Here is a 19154-nt window from a genome sequence, read left to right as displayed (position 1 = left end):
AAAAAACACTCTTAAATTGGCTCACAATTTATATACTATAAATAAAAGAATTAATATTGATTAATCTTTAATTTAAATAATTAAATAAACCTCGTTTAAGTTAAAAGGTATCTAAGTTAAGATGAAATATTTCGTTAAATATTTTATAATTTAACGAAATTTTAATACATATTTAATTTATAAAATTAAATATTATATCGATAATAAATTTATAATTTTTATAGAAATTTTATGTTTAATTTTTTAGATTATTGTGAGGATTTTCTTAAAAATTTTACATTAATCTTTTATTGTTACTGTAATAACATTATGTTAAAAAAAGGTACGGTATATAAATGAAATTAACTCAAAAATTCGAAAAAAATTACCTCTAAATAGCTCAAAAAAAGTAACATTTTGTAAATTTTTTGAATATTTATCTAAAAAGGCGAAAAAAATATTTTAAAAAATCTCAGTTGGTATACAAAGTAAAATTTCTTTACATTTTTTTTGAGTATTTAGCTTAAAAAAAAATTATAAAAACTGCATTTATAAAAACGCAAAAACAAAGGCAATTTTTTTAAACATTTATCTTAAAAAATTGCATAATATCAAGTGAATAAAAAAACGCAAAAAAAAGTCAAAAAATCTCACCTGTGATATATACAAAAAGTAAAATTCCTTCAAACATTTTGTATATTTAACTTTAAAAAAAAATTATGAAAAATCGCATTTCCACGAAAGAAAACTCAAAAATTATTACATTAAAAAAAATTAAAGTTATTCTTTAAAGTTATTTTGAATATTTATCTTTTAAAAAAAGACCATTAAAGCAAGATCGATCTATTTTCATTGTTAACACAACTAAATTTGTATTTTATTTTCTAAAAAATTAAATAAATAAATATAAAATTGACTTTTAAATTGCATTTAGATTAATATTCACACCCTGCACTTTTCTTTTATTTAAAAAAATATATATAATTCTTGATTCGATAAGTCATATTACATTATGTAATATTAATAATTTATTTAAAGAAACCCATCAAAATTTAAAGATTATTAATTTTTTTTTACATGTTACACAGGTATTAAACATACAGAATTTGTATCATTACTAAATACATCACATGGTGGCGCTAATGTAGTCCTGTACAAATTCTCTGTTATGGCGTGAGCATTGCCAAGCTTGTAAAAAAATTTTTTTGTCAAAAGTTTTGACACGTGTTTAATGAAGATTTTCTAATTTATTTTTTAAATTTTCGCTGGTTTTTTAAAATTAATTTTAAACGTTAAAATGCTCCAATATGATCTATCATATCTTACGTGTTATGTGCTCAGGATATCGAACGTTTTCTAGTAATTTCAATATAATAATATTTTACTGTCTGCTTACTGTAATGTTAGAAAATCAAAGGAATATTATCACCCTCGCTATAGGAATCAACTCTACTTCAAAGTGAGTTTATTTAGATTTGTTTTTTTTTGTGTTTGTTTGTTTATAACAATTAAATCGCTATGCGATTCTTTATATCAATAACTTATTGTTTTATTGTTAGAATGTCGTGTCGAATGTTTATATAATTTTGTGGTTTAATATGATATTAATTATAATTAGAGTGTAATCATTATAATGATAATGAATCAGTGTTCTTGTAATGCTTAAGAGTATGATCTTATGTGTTTTATTTGTATGNATATCAATAACTTATTGTTTTATTGTTAGAATGTCGTGTCGAATTTTTATATAATATTACTTATTATATTAATTATAATTAGAGTGTAATCATTATAATGATAATGAATCAGTGTTCTTGTAATGCTTAAGAGTATGATCTTATGTGTTTTATTTGTATGTTTATTCGTTTATCTTACATCTACTGCTTACTCTACTTCCTTACTTCTAAACGTTTAGTCTTTCTTCTTTACCTTTAGCGCTTACTCCACTTCCTTACTTTTAGTGCTTATTTCACTTCCTCACTTCTGGTGCTTATTCTACTTCCTTACTTCTGGTGCTACTCCATTTCCTTACTTTTAGTACATTATTTCCTTATTCCATTTCCTTACTTTCTTGCTTACTTTACTTCTAACGGTTACTGCACTTCCTTACTTATAACGTTTACTCTATTTCCTTACCTCTAGAGCTTACTTTACTTTTACTCTATTTCCTTACCTCTAGAGCTTACTTTACTTCCTTACTTATAACGTTTACTGTATTTCCTTACCTCTAGAGCTTACTTTACTTTCTTACTTATAACGTTTACTGTATTTCCTTACCTCTATAGCTTACTTTACTTCCTTACTTTTAATGCTTACACTATTTACCTTACTGCTAATATTCTCTATCTGTTTATCCATACTTCTAACCCTTACTCTCCTTACTCTTACTTTTAATGCTTACTACATTTATTCTTCTTTTTAATAATTATTCTACTTGACTAACACTTATTTACTTTTAAAACGTTTCAATAGTCTAGTTATAGCAGAGTTTTTAGTGGTTTATGGCAAGTTCCTCATTCCTAATAAATTACAGCTGTGTAAGCTTCTTTCTTGTGATTCTTTATAGAAAATCCCTTATTTCTGATACTTTAAAGTAGCCCTTTATTTCTAATAAGGCCATGGTAAGCTTCTTACTTTTATAACGTGACTTTAAAATAATTTCTTATACTCATGAATTCGAGAAAATAGAGAGGAAGTAAATCTTTTTATTGAATGAATTTATCATTTCTACAATCCATCATCATAAATTTTTACAAGAAAAAAAAATTAGAATGTAACATTGATGATGGAAGAGCTATTGATAGAAAGAAAGTCTTTCGTTTCTACACTCTGTCTCGTGCCCCAGATAACACGTGATACAGTAAAACTTGTGTAAGACGGAATGACGCGGTGAAAAATATTTTTTCCGGTTTGGCAAGTTTACTTTTTAAAACAGGTTTTTAAATCAGAAAATCGCTCCTTTCCAAAGAATTTTTTCCGTTTAGGAAGGTTTCCGTTTTAGACAAGTTTTACTATACTTATTTGTTTGTAACAACATCCGATAGAGCTATTACTTACTAACATAGCAATTTTTATTGGAGAATTTCAAATATTTTACATTATTCTCGATTGTAAATTCATGTTATTGTTCAATTGTCATGTCATAAATTATATTGTCGAGTGAGTTACAGACAGACAGTCTGTAAATCATTCTACAATATAACTTATCGTCTGTGCTGTTTGATTCACTGTTTTGATACGTTATTTTGGATGAAATCTTCCATAAACATTAGAATTTTTAGGAATTTAACAGATAAAAATCAGCTTATATTTTCTAAAAAAAAATCATTAATACCTATTTTAAAATCTGTTTAACAATTTATATTTTTATAAATTATATTATTATATTAATATACAGTATTTATATTTATTAATACAATATTAATATTTATTAACGAATATATGTTTCTATAATTTGCCAAGAATATATATACTATATTGATACTGTATATAAAAATATAAGGTTAATAATATTTTTATAAATAGATAATTTATAAAATAATTTAATAAAAGGCGATTAAAATTAGTTTTTGATTTTGTTAATAGGAAGCAATTGTAATGAGGTTAATATATGATAATTTTCCTATCTAATAATAATATATTATGCAGGATAATGATAAGAGATGAAATTTTATTATACAGTGTAATCAAAAAGAATGATTATTTTGTATAGGATGATCAGAAGAATGATTTGTCTTGTATAGGGTGATAAAAAAAGCTTAAATGTCTTATGTTATCAAAAAGATAACCTGTATTATACAGGAGTCAAATAGAGCGACCTGTAAGTCCTGTATTATACATTGGATCAAAAAGAGCGTCCTGCANGTATCGAAAAAAAGTGGAAAAAATACATCTAAAAAAACTTGAAAACTTCAATTCTTTTATTTTTATTATTTTAATATTTGAAAGACATTTTTATTAAATCGAAGAAAGCGTATACTTTTCAACACTTTAATAAAATAGGAGCTTACATGCGTATGTGTTTCTGTGTGTTATATATATAACTCACTTAACACAGAATATATAAGTAAAAAAAAAAAAATAGGTAAGACACGAAAATTACCAATCAGTTTAAGTGCCGATCAACCTTTCTTATTAATCAGCTTATGAATTTCGTATGAATATTACATAATTTTAATAGCTTTTATGCATTACAAACGATAACTGCAGCTGATACTATCAAATGGAAATTCTCCGTTACTTGCTTTTAATTTTTAGTGTTTTTTAGACAATAATATCTCATTTTATGTATAGAAAATATTAATAATAAGATGAAAAACATAACGAATTGACATATCTTGATATATAAGAAGGGCGTATGCCGAATTTCGTAAGCAAAGTTCTGGTAATCTTCAACGAGTGGGTTGACCCTAGAAAAATGGTTGAAAAGAAACGATTTAGATAATGATTGTTGATAAAATAATATATTACAATTAAATTGATTTTTATGTTATTAAAAATTGAAAAATTTTATATTCTTTACTTTGTAAAAAATTCAAATGTCATTAAATTCTTTAGCATTAAACATCTAAAATATTCAATTGTAAATGCATGGTATCGATTGTAAAAATGCGGTATTTTTCTCCGATCTTTTCCGTTTCTACTTGATAAATAAGTAAAAAAGTAAGTAAAAATACTAAAATCTAAGCAAAAAATCTAAAAGAAAAGTAGAAGGAAAATAAAAAGGAATCGTTCCTTTGATGAGAAAGTAAGTGATTTAGTGTTTTTACGTTAGTTCTTTCATGAATAACAAATGAAAGAATAAGGAATGTGGTTAAACTTAACTGTAAATTTACTTTAAATGTAAACAAATAAATACATCTTTAAAAAAAGTCACGCATTTAATTATAAACAAATCCAGCTACGAGTTGCGTAACTTTCCCAGACAAACTTTAAAATTGTTTATGGCGCCATCTGTTATGAAATTTTATTATACAGTGTAATCAAAAAGAATGATTATTTTGTATAGGATGATCAGAAGAATGATTTGTCTTGTATAGGATGATAAAAAAAGCTTAAATGTCTTATGTTATCAAAAAGATAACCTGTATTATACAGGAGTCAAATAGAGCGACCTGTAAGTCCTGTATTATACATTGGATCAAAAAGAGCGTCCTGCATTATACAGCAAAAGACTAGCTTATAGTATGTTGAAGAATCAAAAAGGATTATTTAAATTATAGAGGAAAATCATAGTGCAGCTAACTTGTATCGTTTGTAATATGACTTTTTGATCACCGTGCAGTGTATATAATTCCATAATAAAACAATTCTTTGTATATTTTATATTAAGTGACGTTTATAGATCAACAATAGAACAACGGAACTTTTAAAACGAAAAAGCTTAATTATATACCAACGGAACAGTTAGTTGGATTACTCAATAATTATTTGTGACAGTTGAAACGTGTCACGTAAGTCCCAATGGAGTATGTCTATACACCAGAATGTCCCAAATTTGGAGAGAGGTTTCTCCTCCTCTATTGAAGATTCAGTTCTTGATTCTTACTAAAGGTATAACCTATGTAATTTTAAAATGAAGAGTTGTCTTGAACGGAAGTATTGTACCTTCTTGTGACAAAAATTTCCAATAAAGTTCCTTTTAAAGTTTTGGTTTGCTTTAATAAAATATTAATAAAAGGTAAATATTTCAGACCCAAGTATACTTTTCCACTACAGTAAGTTACTTTTCATAAATGTACTTTTATATTTAAGTAACTTTACATATGCTGCATACATTTAAAGTTTAGTAATAATATATGTATACAATATTAATTGAAAGAGGATTTGAGTCTGTAAGATTTATTTTGAGTAAACAGCTGGGGCCAATAATACAATTTAGTATTAAATTAAAGCTATTGATGTATACATGATGTCGTTAAAGAGAGATTTGAAAAAGGTGCAATAATCTTTAAGGTAAAGACAGGAATTAAATTGAATTGGATCTAAACCGAGATTACATTAAAACCTGTGTAAACCGGAATTACAAGGTGTAAACTATTTATTTCCGTTTAGGCAGGTTTCCATTTTGGACAGATTTTACTGTATATTATAAGAATTAATCTAAATAGCTNGATGAATAGAATCGTATTCCCTACAAACACTAACTTCCATACATACGATGTTTCAAGTTCCCCTGAGTCCAAAAATGTAAAAATCTTATAGGAAGGGGTAGTTTTTGGATCGGTTTTTCCATTATAGCCAGCAAAGTAATATAATTACTTAAATATACTAAATAAATTTAAAATTTTAACTAAAAAAAACCCCAAAAATTTAATAGTATTGTCCGTATTGTTAATGATTTAAATTTAATTTTATGACAATTAAAGATAATTAATAATTTTAATGAATAAATGTTATTTTAAACGAAATTTTTATTGTGTTTATTTCTAGTCAAATTAAAGAAGCGAGTAAAATTATGTATGATACTTCGATTCTCCTTGATAATCTTTTATCAGAAAGGAATTACAATAGACACGTTAGACCCGGATTTGGTGGTGAGTATTTTTAATACTGTACTATATTCATGAACATTTCTGGTTATTTTATAGTATAATTTCTAGTATTTTCATATGTTTATTGAATATTTTCTATAAATAGTACTTTAAAAAATGCATTATTTTAATCTAGTTTAGCAGAAATTCTGGTGTAGAATAGACCAATCTATATTAGAATTAATTTTTGTACTGTTGAGGTAGTATTTCTTACTAAAATTTCACTTCGAAATATACTAGAAATTCTAGAATAACACAGTAGGATATTTTTAGATTGTATTGTTTGTATTACTTTAAGCATTTTTCGATATTTTTCAAATGTTAGAAAAAAACTAAAGGAAAAAATAACACTAGCAATATTTAGTGCTATATTTGCTAATTTTTCCAGTACTTTAATAGTAATATTTAGTGCTATTTTTTCTATCATTTTAATACCCTTATAGCATCGATCATACGAATCCAATGAGCTCAGATACGATTTTCATACTAGCCAATGCAATAAATAAGTGGAAAATTCTATAAGTTAATTTGAATAAAAGCACTTATTGATAAAGAATAAAAAAAAATAGAGAGTAAGTAAGTAACACGATATTAAATTAAGATAAGTTTTAATGATACAAATGGATTAATGCCAAATCATAAAAGCGAACATGCACACGCGGTTTATATTGCAACAAGGCAAAATGGTAAGTCATGTGTCAACTTGGACAAATTAATGGATATGTTAGAGAAAGGTTGCGTTTGACCGACTTCCTATCTTTTTGATGACAGAAAATTGATTGTAGTGAAATTTTTAGCATTCAATTTATCATTGGTGCAATTTTACTTCCCTTTTATTCACTCGATTACTAGAGTAAAGTACGAGAGAAATGATACAAAACACGCAAATTCATAGAAAAATAAAGGATAAATCTATTCGCTTTTCCTTTTACTGGAAATTTGTAAAGATTTTCTTTATAATAAATGNAAAATAAATCGTGTTTTAAAAAATACTTTAGTTTTTTTAATAACCCCGAGTTAATTTTAAATCACAGGAGTGGTAACTCAGCATATTAACCGCGTATTTCGTCGTGTACAAACTTTCATTAATATAAACAACATTTTCGGAATTTTAATTTAGGGTTTCCTACTCCTTCATGAAAAAGAGAATAATGCTGTCAAAACTATAGAAGAAGAAGAAAATTTAAAGGAAATACGCATGGATACTGTCACAGCTACATGGAAAAAAGTAAGATTTGGCTTTAAATTTAAGTTTTTCAATGATAATAATAACTTTTGCGATTTGTTTAATTCGATAATTTCAATCTACTGTACACATAACTTAATTAGAAGCATTTTCACCGAAAATGATCGATCGTCGCTAGTTGTTGTTTTTTTTAATTTATATATTTTTAAATTAATAAAAATATAAATGTTAATTCTTAGAAGCAACTTCTAATAAAACACACTTTCCTTTGCCTTACACAATCGTAATGTTTTATATATTTAAATTTTTTGGGGGGCAACTTTATTAATTATTTCGAATTTTTTAAAAATTGTATAAATATTTATCAACTTTATAAAATTTTAATAATATTTTTATTAATTTATAAACCTAAAAATAATTTTTTTTCGATAATTTTCTTTACTTAATGAAGCTTAACATTTGCGAAATGTGATACAATTTCTATAATATTTTTTGAATTTTTTCCATAAAAACACTAAAAAATTATTATTTTATAAATTTATAAGATTTTATTAAATATAATTCTTATAAATTTACATTTATATTAAAATAAAAATTCTTTCAATTTTTACTAAAATAGGCCCTCCAACGATTGTCCATACTGACATTGAAATTAGAAGTTTTGGTCATATATCTGAGAAGAATATGGTAAGTTTATCGAATTTTTCTACAAAAATTAATACTTTTTAAAATTAAAAATAGATTCAAGATGGTTTCAATTTATTTAGATGATAAATTTATATTAAATAATTGAAAATATTACTTCGTACAATAAATTATTCTGTATTATTAATTGCTTTCAACATACATGTTACATTCATCATTACTGAATTAATTTATTATATATAATATATATCACTTTATAATTATATCGTTATGCTGGAAAATTCTCTAAATGGCATTAATGCATGATGCAAACTAAATCAAACATTCATCAATTTTGCACATAAATGATAGCTTTAGTGCAGTATCGAATGCCTAAAAAATTCATCAGCGAGTTGCGTATCTTTTCCGGCAAAAAAGTTAAAGTGATATGTGGCTCCATCTATAACGAGATTTTATTTTATATTATTTATTATTATAAAATGGCAAAAAGCTTAATTTTGAAGGTAGAGATGAGTTTTATAAACGAATAGAAACTTTATTAAGTCCAACCACCACTCGAGATGTGACACATGACCCCTCTATATTGCCAACCCCTCGACCTTTGCCCACCAAAATTTAATAGCATTAATGCCCCTAATACACGAACTTACCTGCACAATTTCAAAAATTTTCGACTAAAGGCTGAGTTACTAAGCTTTGAATTGGGGGAACACAATCGTGTCCCCACACACGTACACACACTAACATCCATACATACACAAAAAAATCCCCAAAATTTCCTGTATTTTTCGACGTTTCAAGATCTACTGAGTCAAAAAATTTAAAAATCTGCAGTGGTCATTTTCTGATCAATCTCAATACTTTCCGTCTGTTATAGGCCAATATAACAGCAGTAAAAGTAAAAATTGTTAATTTAAATAAAGTTTAAATGCTTTAAAATAATGTAAATTCATTTACTATTTTATTCACCTGCATATTTTTGAATTTTTATCAAACTGTTGTAAGATAATCCTTTTATTCATCTTGTATAATTCCATTCAACGCCAACGTATCAAGGTATGTTTTACGAAGGTTTTCGCAGATAAATCATCCTTCGTTTCCATTCAGCTTTGCACAGAATCTAAGAAAAGATATCATTTATCCTTCTTACGACTCAATAAATCCTTTAAGGAACTACTAAAGATTAGGAGATAATCTCAACTTCTGTATGGTTATAATATAAAAATCCGACCCATCTTTCCTCTTTTCCTTTAGAATTCTAACTTTAGATAGTTTCTGGTGATTTTTTAAAATAATTTCTGCATTTTTGTATCATTTAAAATGAAAAAAAAATCCTAAAATTTTTATTTAGAATTTGCACAATAAGCAACAGAAATTGTTGTTATTCTAAGATGAGAAATCCTGCATCCTGAATTATCTTCATAAATTATTTATGATTAGTAATTTAACAATGAAAGGATATCGTCGAATTTTTTTTTGCAAATTATTAAATACTTTATCATAATATAAAATTTTTTTACATCGTAATTTCAAAAATTTACTTTCTAAATTTTTTTGCATATACTTATCGTTCTAAAATCTTCAGGATTTATAACTTCTGTAAACTTCTACAAAAAAGAAACTTAAATCTATTACTAAATTCTTTTAGTTATTGACTGGTGATCATCTCTTGATCATCATATGACTACTAATGTGATCATGTGATAAGATATGATCACATTAAGTACTGTTATATATAAAATTCTCATCTATTTAAGAAAAACATCTAAATTTAAAAAAAAATTAAGTTATTTAATAAATTGGAAACTATATTTGTATATTGTTTAAATGTCTAATCACGTTAATAAATTCCTTCTGTAGATGATGATGATAATAAGGAGAAGAAGGAGGAATGAATAAATAAATTATGAAGAGATGATCAAATTATAGTTGCAAAATCTTTTAAAAAGAAAAGCTTGAATTCTACTACTAATAAATTTCCTAATTAATTGATCGATGAATCAATAAATTCATTCATTAACGATGAATAATAAAAGAATTATTAAAAGATGAGCACACAAGTACTTTACTTTCCTATAGGCTATATAAAACTCTATGTTAACTAAGATGAAACTGAAATATTTTTTTTAAAAATCGACTTGTCTTGAAAATTATACTTATAAAGCAATTTTTACATTCGATTATTTTTCAAAATCTACATAATTGCCATTATTTTAAATAAAGGAAAGCTCATTATTTCAAATCATACACTTATATTGAAAAGAGAAAATTTGCAATTGTTCTTTATTACTAATTGTTAAGATGGTTCGTTTGAAGAAGAAAGTTTAAAATTTAATTAGATTGANTTAAATAAATTTAAATTTATTAGTTAATTTTCATCATTATTCTATCATTTATAATTAGATATTACCTGTATTAAAAGAGGTTTAAATAAGATTTATGACTTTATTGTAGATTGCGATTTACCAATAAGAAAGGCTTCTAATAAATTATTTCTATACTTAATTTATTAACTTTTAGAAATAGTTTTATAAATATCATATTTTAAAGTCGAGTATTCCCTTTTTAGGCATGGTAAAGTAGATAAGTCGTGATCTAGTTGAAATGCTTCATTAGCAACATTAAAAAAAATGCTTATAACAAATTATATATGATATTTTTTTTATGTAAAAATATATTTATTTAGCGTCATTAGCTTTATTTTTAGTACTTTTGATCAATTTTTAATTGCATGTTTATTGTTTAAGCGTATAAAATACTATAAACAGAGTGCGAGATTGCTGTTGATCGCGATCTATCGATTGAGAAGCTGCATTTAATTCATCTTTCCATAACAGAAAAGTTGATGAGAATTTTAACACCGATGCATGGTTTATCAAGAATATAAAATACCTTAATTAGAATAAAATTCGCTTCATTATCGAGCAGTAAAAAAATAAAATAAAAAGGAAAAAATTATTCTAAATTTCCTAAACTTTAAAACAACGTTTTAATCCTTTGTACATTTTAAAATCCAATAGAAAAACACGTTGAAGTAAACTAGAAAATAAAGAAATTCTATACTTTAACAAATATTTTTTCTTCTGTAAATATGTCATCTCAAAAGTCAAAAGAATAAGATAATTTCTTTAGATTATATTCTATCTACTTTCAAATGAAGATTTTTATCTATAAATAGATTAAACGAGTTTTAAAAAGCAGTATAAAAGCCATAAATTCAACCTTAAATCACTTTTAAAATAGTCAAAATATAAACTATATTAAAGATTTTTAACCTGATAAATTAATAGTATATCTTTTTAAAACTTTAAATATTTAAATTTAAAATGTTTATAAATAATTAATTTATTATTATTTATAACTTAAAATAATTATTATATAAATTATTTATGATCAATCAACATATTAAAAAAGCGGAAAGTATAAAATAAACCAATAATAAAATTGACCAATAAGATGAGGATAAAAATAATTTAAATCAATCAATCGATGTTGATTGGTTAAATTTTTTTTTTTTGATCAATTTAGAGTTAAACTTCATTTTTAATTTGAAATTGAATTAACCAATAGGATAAGATCAAAAGATTTTTAACGTTTAAAACTCGAACGTTGATTGGTTATTTATTTATTAATTGACAATTCACGCATTTTGCTATTAGTATATGGTAATCTAAATGGGAGTGTTTCTGTTGAATTTTATAACTTATATGTGCATATTAATGAAACACAAATTAATTAATTTTGAAGAGTTAATACTAAAGGGATTATATATTAAATTGTTTACCCGAATNAAATTATGTTACCTAATAACTGTTTTTCATTATTATTAACACATATTTATAATTATAACATCTATATATTATAATTAGTAACAAATCTTTGAAATTAAATTGACTATAACCAATCTACCAAGCTTTGTAATTAGAGTTTTATCGTTACTATACATTAGAAAAATACTTAAAACAGTATTTAATTATGGTTTGTTCGTATTCATTTTTACTACATAAGTACAGTACATAATTTCTTAATGTTTTCACTAATGGCTCTAATTAACTCACCAATTTACTATTTACTAAATTATTAATATTACTCCAACATTAGTTACAATATTTTAACAAGTAATAATAAATTATATTCTATGTATGTGTATGAGTAAGCTTTTAGTTTATTTAATTAAAAATTACATAAATTTTTTTTAAATTATGAGAAACTCTTATTTTATGAGATTTTTAATTATGTCATTGTATTTATATGTATCGATAAGTGTAGAATATTCAAATCAATTTCTAGGAAATACGGTGTGTAGTTTATAGACATTAATTTCAACAACTTAAATAGGAACTATCCTTTTTTCTATAGTATATCATACTAGGAGCTGTGTGGTTCCTAAACATTAATTTCAACATTCTGTTCTTAGACACTATCCTATTGTGAAAACATAAACTATGTGGTTTCTATATACAATTTCAACATTCTATCCAGGATTCTCTTGTTCCTAAACAACATCCTAGTAGAAATATTATGGTTTCTACATGTAATTTCAATATTATATAAAATACTCTCTTGTTCCTAGATAATATTTTAGCAGGAACAATGTAATTCCTGTATATATTTCAATGTCCTGTCTTGGAATTGATTAATATCTAGAAAGTATACAAACAAAAAACAACAGAAACAATTAGTATATACTGTACTTGCTATATTTTTAAGCAATAATTTAATGCTGTATGTTCCAGTGTTTAGAAATTAGAATACTGTACTTATAACAAAGAGAAGTATTTTGTTTTCAATTTCTAAAGTTGAAACCAAATATTTTTTGTAGGTATATTCATTAGATTGTTATTTTCGTCAAACATGGTGGGATAAGCGCCTTACTTACTCAAATGAAACTTTCACCGTCCTTTCAATGGATTGGAAATTCCTACAGAAAGTATGGACTCCAGATACTTTCTTCCTTAATGGGAAAGGATCCTATTTACATAAAGTATCCGCTCCTAACAAGTTCATAAGAATTGCCTCCGATGGAAAAATGCAATATTCTATGAGGTAATAAAGTTTGTTATTGCATTTACAGTTTAAAACTAATTAATATATTGTTAAAATATGAAATATCTCTATTTTTGTATCTTGTAAATGATAATTATGTTGTAATATAGCCCTATTAATAATATTTACCTGTAGATTTTTAATGAGTAGTAGAATATTTTTAGTTAATAACGGGTTATTTGGTTTTACCGGAAGTTTTTGAGTAGTAGTAGACTGTTGGAGTTAGCAGTAGATTATGGAATTTAGTTAAATATTATGGGAGTTAGCCATAGTTTTGGGATTTAGAAGTAGGTTGTATGATTTAGCAGTAGTTGTGGGAGTTCTCAGTAGGTAGTGGGCGTTAGTAATGGGCTAATAGGTTGTTGAGGTTAGTAACAGACTGTTGGAATTAGTGATGTAGGTTGGAATTAGTGTTAGATTATTGAGGTTAGTAATACTACATCAAAATTAGTAGATTCTAGAAGTAGAATAGGCTATTGCATTAAACAGGTTTAATAAGCTATTAGACTTAGTAACGGGATTTTGAAATTAACAGTGGTTCATTGGAATTAATGGTAAATTATTGAAGTTGATGATAAGTTATTGAAGTTAGTAATATGATATTGGAATTAGTACTAGATCTTTATTAGTATTAATAAATAAATATAAAAGTTTGCAACAAGCGATTATATAAATAAACTTTTGAAGTTATCTAATGTTTTTCTTGAACAGATTAACAGTTAAAGCGAGCTGTCCAATGCATCTGAGAAAATATCCTTTGGATATTCAAGCATGCCCACTAGAAATTGGTAGTTGTGAGTGTAAACACTTTTAAATTAAATTATATTTATAGCCTTATATATATATATATATATATGTCGTGACAATATTTTTCGAAATGAAAACTTAGTGTTTGACATGAAAACAGGTTATGTAAACACAACTAAGTAACTTTTAAATTCACTTTAACAGGGCTGACAGCATTTCATTACATTACACTTCAATTACATAATGGTACATCGCGTTATCATCATCCTATCGAATAACACACTCTTCTGCCTGCCAGCATGGAGCATGCTCTATCTACAAACCTACCACCACGTGTAGTAGTTATTCTAGAATTCATTTTAACTGAGATACTGTCCGATGGGCACAACTGTCACTTCAACTTGTGACTTCATACCAACTACAAATGTTTATATTATTTATCTTTCAGATATTTTTCTGTCGTTCCTATTGGAAATATGACTTGTATATCTTCAATATTATTTTTTCTAATCTTTATATTTCCCACGTGAGTATATTTTTATNGCATGCGTTAATTTAACGGATCGTTACTACACGCGCAAAGCCAACAAAGCCAATGCTTCGAAGAGTGTAGAAAACGACGAAGAAGCCGAAAACAAAGTATGTTTAAAAAAAGAAAAAACAAAGAAATTATTTAATTTTTTAGAAGTAAAAATGTATTTTTAAACTGTACAAAATAAAATTTTCAGGAAAAAGAAAGTGATAAAGATATTAAAGAAGAAGAAACTATAGAATTAAATATAGAAGAAGTGCTTTATAACGTAGTGAAGTGTTATAGATAGATGAAAAGTTAGGTGTGTTAAGGTGTATAGATTAGTGCTATAAACATTACGATGATTATTTATAATGCTTACAACACTAATTTAATTTAATTAATGCTAATTTCATACTAATAATACTAATACAAATGCATATTGTAACACCAATTTATATTGGTTGTAATTCTAATTAACACTAGATTGTATAATAATACATACTTATATTACAACACTATAGACTAATGTACTAACATTAACGCAGTATTAGTCTGTAAATTTATCTAAAAATCTCTTACTATATTACATTAAACGCATTTTTGTAAACGTTAGAAGTATTCACAGAGATATTTTCTATCTTGTAATGCTTGTAACAGTTGTAGTAACGTACTGTACTTAATATAATGTTACATGTGTTATAAATTCTAAAAAGACATTTTTGTACCCATGTAATGCTTGTAACGATTGTATTGTTACAAGTAAAGTATGACACATGTTACAAGTATTATAACTATGGTTTAAATCCTTGTAAAGTTAGCTATATACTTGTAATACTCTTCTTGTAATGCACGAAACTATCAAATACAATAAAAACTAAATAAATAAACAAAAATTTAGTTATAAAATTATCAAAATTTTTAAAAATTTCTAANAATATTTAATTGCCGGTATTATAAAAGTCTCGACCTTAAATAAAGTTCAGGAAGTTATTTTCGTATAAATATAAAGTTTCTAACTTTATATTCTCATTAAAATAAGTATTTATGGAGTGTTAATTTAAGTTTTTCATGTATAAGTAAAGAAGAGATTATACAATTTTTTTCTTTTAATTTAAAACTTAAATGACATTAAAATCTATATTTTTATAGTTTTTATAAATAAAACTCATTTTATAAATTATATTTATACAGTTACAGTGTTCTTAACACGTGAAAATAACTGTTTAAACATAGTTACAAGGAGATATAATTTGAGAATTTTATGTAAAATTAGCGTAAATTTATGAAGAAAATTTCATGAAATTTTTAATATTTTATTTACTTAAAGGTTAAATATTAGTAGAAATTTATAATTTTTGCAATTTTCTCGTATGTAAATACACGTTTTTTTTTTCTTTCTTTTTTTCGTTTTTAAGAAGTTGTAATTCAAATATAAACTTCCATACTTTCAATCATCTTTTGGAAATATATTTAATAGAAAAATCTGATAAATAGTATTAAATTTCATTGGTAACAAATTTCAAATCAAAGATTTAACAGAAATGAAGAATGATTATTTATTTGCTTTACGTTATTTAATCAAACATGGATCGGGTTGTGAACATCATCATTAGATTAACACATGTTGGATCGATATTTTCTTCCTTTAATCCCAACAAGTTGCTGGAATTTTCTACACGCATTCAATTTTTCAATNATAATTAATTAATATTTTGATAAATTTAATCGAAAAGAAATTATTATAATTACAATTTTTTTGTCATTTTTTTCATTTTTTTTAAGAAGTTAAAAATATATCGATCCAGTTAAAAATCCTCATTTATTTTTAGTTCATCAACATTTTAAGAGGATATGGAAGCGATCAACGTCAAAACTCGACACGAAAAGATCGAGTAGACTTTTCAACTCATTCACTATCTTCATAATTAATAAGATAGAACCAAGTTGGGCGGTAATATAACATCTGACCTCGTAGTCCCAATGGCTCTTTAACCTTTAAAGAGCAAGGGGAAAAAAATAAGAAAATAACATTCATCTGAATAACTTATATCCAAAGACACTTTTGAATATTCCAATACATGATTAATTTAAAGCAACTTAAAGTTCGATTTTTTCTTTTTTTTTTATAGAATGATTGAGTACTTTTTTGGATTGGTTAATATATTTAATCAATTCTAAAAGTGTTCTTTACTTTTTATTACCATTTTTTTCTTACTTTAATGTGATTACTATCGAGATTAGAACCATACTTTATAATGTAACTATCGTAATCAACAGATAGTAAATTGTTGCTTAATTTTATTAATTTTTTTTACAGGTTAAATTATATTTAACTTATTAATTATTAATTAATTAGCTTATTTTCTTACTTATAGTTGCTTATACTACAAGGGATGTTATTTACGAATGGAAGAAAACGAAGAAAAAAGCTGTGATCTTAGCTGATGATGTTACTTCATCTCAGTATGATTTTTTGAATATATCCATGTCGAATTTTACTATTATAGGACCTGCTGGAGGTAAAATATTAATTTTATATACTAAGTTAGTTATTAAATAATTTAAATAATCCTGTTATTTAGGTCTCAGCTCTGCTTTAAAAGTTCGATTTATGCTTAGAAGAAGACGTGGATATTTTATCTTGCAAATATATGCACCAAGTGCTATGATAGTTGGAGCTTCTTGGGTATCTTTTTGGATTAATCCTACGGATGCTGCAGGAAGAGTTGCCGTTGGTAAAATCATGCATTATATACATACTTCTTTATTAATTTTTGGTGAATTAATTTTAAAAATAGAGCAATAAATTGAATGTTTTTTTAATAAAACACTTCAGAATCTTAATTTTCTCTTATTTAACTCTTAAAAAATGCATGTAAAGTATACACACTTACATAACAAAAACATGTAAAACTGTTCATTTTTTTGGTAAAATTATACAATTTTCAGTTAATTTTTTATCTGTTTTTATACGAAAAATAACAGATTTAACAAGAACCTCAGATTTAATTATGATTCTATTCAACTATCAATTAAATCTAATTTGTACTATTTAACATACCTTTACACAATTAGTAGATAAACAGTTCTAGTTGTTTAACAAATATTTACATTAAAATTTACACAAAGTGAAGTACAAACTTCATAATTACACGTTTAGTTTCATTGTAACATTATTTATCGTTCAATTCTTAAGTTAATTTACCATTTATTTCTATTACAAAGAATATTAAGGGGGAAGAAACTTACAAATGAAAAATAATCTGTTTTACTGATATATTTTGATGAGAAATAACGCATTTTATTTGCCAATTTTCATAAAAAAGAACTGATTTTAATGAGAAATATCTCATTGAACTGACTCGTTTTGATGAAAAACAGACCATTTTTCTAATGAAGAAGCTGAAGAACAACTTATGATGAGAAATAACCCATTTTACTGATTTATTTTAATGACAAATAACATATTTTTTTTTGCTCACTGTGACTAGAAATTTTCCATTTTGCTGTACTATTTTTTTTCTGACGAAATTTTGATATGAAACATCATATTTTGTTTAGAAATAAACCTATTCTGATGCTACATAACACATTTTAATTAGAAACAATCCAATTATAACTTATTTTTCTTACTTTTTTTACAGGTGCAATGACCGTGCTGACTCTAGTAACTATGGGTTTTGGTGGCAAAAGCGCATTGCCACGTGTGGCATACGCCACAGCAATGGATTGGTTTGTAGTCATGTGCTTCACCTTCGTGTTCGCAGCTATGGTAGAGTATGCATGCGTTAATTTAACGGATCGTTACTACACGCGCAAAGCCAACAAAGCCAATGCTTCGAAGAGTGTAGAAAACGACGAAGAAGCCGAAAACAAAGTATGTTTAAAAAAGAAAAAACAAAGAAATTATTTAATTTTTTAGAAGTAAAAATGTATTTTTAAACTGTACAAAATAAAATTTTCAGGAAAAAGAAAGTGATAAAGATATTAAAGAAGAAGAAACTATAGAATTAAATATAGAAGAAGAGGAAAAGGAAACAAGACATGTGTTGCTACCTAAATGGAGAAAAAGGAAAAAATCAAAGAAAAGAAAAATCGAAAACTATAGAGTCATACCACAATCTGTGATTCAATCGCCATCAACAGCTGCCTATCGGATCGACAGATACGCTAGAATCGCCTTCCCTTCATTTTTTACCTTTTTCAACGTGATATATTGGACGTTATATCTTCATTTTATAGACGATCAAATCGAAGACGACTAAAAATAAAATCCTCATTAGTTAATTAAATTTAAAAATTATTTAAATAATTAATCATTCGAGCCTTACTTTAAACACATTCACCAATATTGGTTCTATTAAATTCTATTTTTTTTTTACATGAAAATTCTTTTTAAAAAAATCTAAAAATTTTTCACCGTGATAAACGTTTAATTAATGAATTTTTTAAAAGAAATTTATTCAAATAAAATAAATATTATATACACTAAATCGCGAAACAC

The 19154-nt window shown here is 25.2% G+C and overlaps 1 protein-coding gene across 1 annotated transcript in view; it reads left to right on the top strand.

The window, feature by feature from the left end:
* Window positions 1–18915, top strand: part of LOC111618237 — a 135306-nt gene extending 116391 nt beyond the window's left edge. The window contains exons 8-17 of the mRNA XM_023359759.1: window positions 101–107; window positions 1387–1438; window positions 6412–6515; window positions 8318–8385; window positions 13166–13389; window positions 14101–14183; window positions 17026–17169; window positions 17233–17385; window positions 18295–18527; window positions 18616–18915. Of these exons, the coding sequence (XP_023215527.1) occupies window positions 101–107; window positions 1387–1438; window positions 6412–6515; window positions 8318–8385; window positions 13166–13389; window positions 14101–14183; window positions 17026–17169; window positions 17233–17385; window positions 18295–18527; window positions 18616–18915 (1368 nt within the window). The remainder of the gene's footprint in view (window positions 1–100; window positions 108–1386; window positions 1439–6411; window positions 6516–8317; window positions 8386–13165; window positions 13390–14100; window positions 14184–17025; window positions 17170–17232; window positions 17386–18294; window positions 18528–18615) is intronic.
* Window positions 18916–19154: the final 239 nt, after the last annotated feature.

Source organism: Centruroides sculpturatus, unplaced genomic scaffold (assembly GCF_000671375.1).
Source record: "Centruroides sculpturatus isolate CEXI.00-Female unplaced genomic scaffold, Cexi_2.0 scaffold145, whole genome shotgun sequence".
NCBI classification, from domain to species: Eukaryota; Metazoa; Arthropoda; class Arachnida; order Scorpiones; family Buthidae; genus Centruroides; species Centruroides sculpturatus.
This window is presented reverse-complemented; position numbering and strand designations above follow the sequence as displayed.